The 2,105-nt window shown below is 34.9% G+C and overlaps 1 protein-coding gene across 2 annotated transcripts; it reads left to right on the top strand.

Annotated features, from left to right (window-relative positions):
* The first annotated feature begins 357 nt into the window (after window positions 1–357).
* LOC130743115 (proline-rich receptor-like protein kinase PERK7) lies at window positions 358–1,133 on the top strand. Of its 2 annotated transcripts, XM_057595230.1 has the most exons (4): window positions 358–441; window positions 550–620; window positions 709–783; window positions 890–1,133. In XM_057595230.1, the coding sequence occupies exons 1-4, from the start codon at window positions 372–374 to the stop codon at window positions 902–904; spliced, it is 231 nt and encodes a 76-aa protein (XP_057451213.1). In that variant the 5' UTR covers window positions 358–371; the 3' UTR covers window positions 905–1,133. The 2 variants fall into 2 exon arrangements, with proteins under 2 accessions (XP_057451213.1, XP_057451212.1); XM_057595229.1 differs by having other exon boundaries at window positions 377–620.
* The last annotated feature ends 972 nt before the right edge of the window (window positions 1,134–2,105 follow it).

Raw genomic sequence — 2,105 nt, 5'->3', positions numbered from 1 at the left:
CTCTCTCCCTCCCTCTATCTCTCACACGGCTATTTTATTTGCTAGCTAGGGTTTCAAGGGACCAAGGTTAGAGAAGGAGTGAAGGAAATTTTGTAATCTTTTTTGAATATGATGATATGAGTAGTTGAAATTGATTGTATAGGTTCGTATCTGTGTTTATTCGATTGTTGAAGTGTGTGAATGTCATAGATATACTTGGGAATTTCTTTGAATCAATTCAGTCGAAAAGTGTTTGATTTTTGAAACTACTAATCAATTTCTTGTAATTTTCTTTTTTATGAGTAGTGGCTGCTCTCCAGGACCTATACAGAACCTTGAACTACCAACCAGAGCTTCAAGGATGGAATGGTAGCGATCCTTGTGTATAACTGATGGACTGGGACACCAGGCTCAAAATTGCGATTGGATCAGCCAAAGGACTTGCTTATTTACATGAGGATTGTAAGTGATATGCATGCTTATCTTCTCTTAAATAATCAATTTGTGTAGACTTTTTTTTTGTTAAAAGGATGAAATCATTGTTATTAACTTATGGGAAACATCAATCAGGTCACCCTCGCATCATTCACCGAGACATAAAGGGTGCAAACATTCTAATTGAAAACAACTTTGATGCCAAAGTATGTATATCAAATTTCATGAGCTAGAGATATTTTAAGAATTGTGGCTCTTGATTCCTATTGGTAATTATTGGTTTTATCTATTCAGGTGGCAGATTTTGGATTGGCAAAGTTTAATCAAGACACTAACACATGTTTCTACTTGTGTGATGGGAACATTTGGGTAAAATACTAATAAACCAAACAATTCACAAAGTTTTATATCATTATATGTGTATGTTTCTGTCTGCAAATACCAAATTGGTCTAATCACTTGGTTTCTTATACAGGTATTTGGCTCCTGAGTATGCATCAAGTGGCAAATTAACTGTGAAATCTGATGTTTTCTCATTTGGTATCATGCTATTGGAGCTCATTACAGGACGACGGCTGGTAGACAACACTGGTGATTATGAAGAGGATAGTTTGGTTGATTGGGTAAATTACTTCAAAGTTCTGAGCTCATTTGCCATTCTTGTGTGGAGTCCTTTAGCATGCTCTGGGTCATCAGTTATACACCTGTAATGAAACAAACAACTCTATAGTGTAGAGTAGACAAATTAAATTTTATCTATATTGGGTTTCATCCAACTAAATTTAATGTGAAATATCGGGTCATCAACCAAATTTTGTTTGAAGGAGCAGCCAAATAAGTGGGGCTTTATGAGTTTCCTAGTTTACTTTGTAACTTCGTCCTCATGCCAAATTATATTGTTTCTAATTCATCAAACTTGCATTTCCTTTGGGGAAGAACTGTGACTTGTTCAGAAATATTTTGACTTTATCTTTGCTGGTGAAGCACGTTGTGTGTAACCTCTTGTTCTCATTTTCTTAAAAACTTCCGTTCAGAATCACATTGACTAATATTTTCTAGTTAGGTGTGCTCTTGTGTTTGTTTTCATTTTCATTGGACTTTTGTTCTGAAGCACATTGTCTCTATCTTTACTAGTAAAGAACATTTCATGTTTGTAACCTCTTTCTGATTTTCATTAGACTTGTGCTACCTTTGGGTAAGAACTCTCCACTTGTTCAAAAGCATTACTAGTAAGGCATGTCTTCGTTATCCCATTGCTCATGTTTTCATTAGACTTCTGTTTCCATATAAAGCAGATCTCTTGCTTGTTCACACTATAGATACTTACATTTAGAACTAGCACCCTAACTCTTGCTTGAGCATTTCATTTTCCTCACAGGATACTGAGTGCTCATGTTCCATTTCCTATAGAATGGTCTAAAGTCCTGTACTAAAACAGCTCTTGTTTTCATGTTTCAAAACTTGAGAATAACATGCTTTCAGTCATCCAATCTTAGTCTATTTTATTGTAAATTTGCCAACATTTGAGTTTTCAAATATGAAAGTTTAAATATTTGTGGTCTGATTTTATTTTAAGAATTTCTATTTGAAATTATTTGAGCTGCAATTGTGCACTTTGATCCTAAATCAGCAAGCTAAAGCTCTTAAGCAACTGGGTCAGAACTTCAATGGCAGTTCTATCAGTTCTTCCC

The sequence above is a fragment of the Lotus japonicus genome, chromosome 3, assembly GCF_012489685.1.
Source record: "Lotus japonicus ecotype B-129 chromosome 3, LjGifu_v1.2".
Taxonomy (NCBI): domain Eukaryota; kingdom Viridiplantae; phylum Streptophyta; class Magnoliopsida; order Fabales; family Fabaceae; genus Lotus; species Lotus japonicus.
The sequence above is the reverse complement of the archived record's forward strand: the minus strand, read 5'-3'. Positions and strand labels throughout refer to the sequence as shown.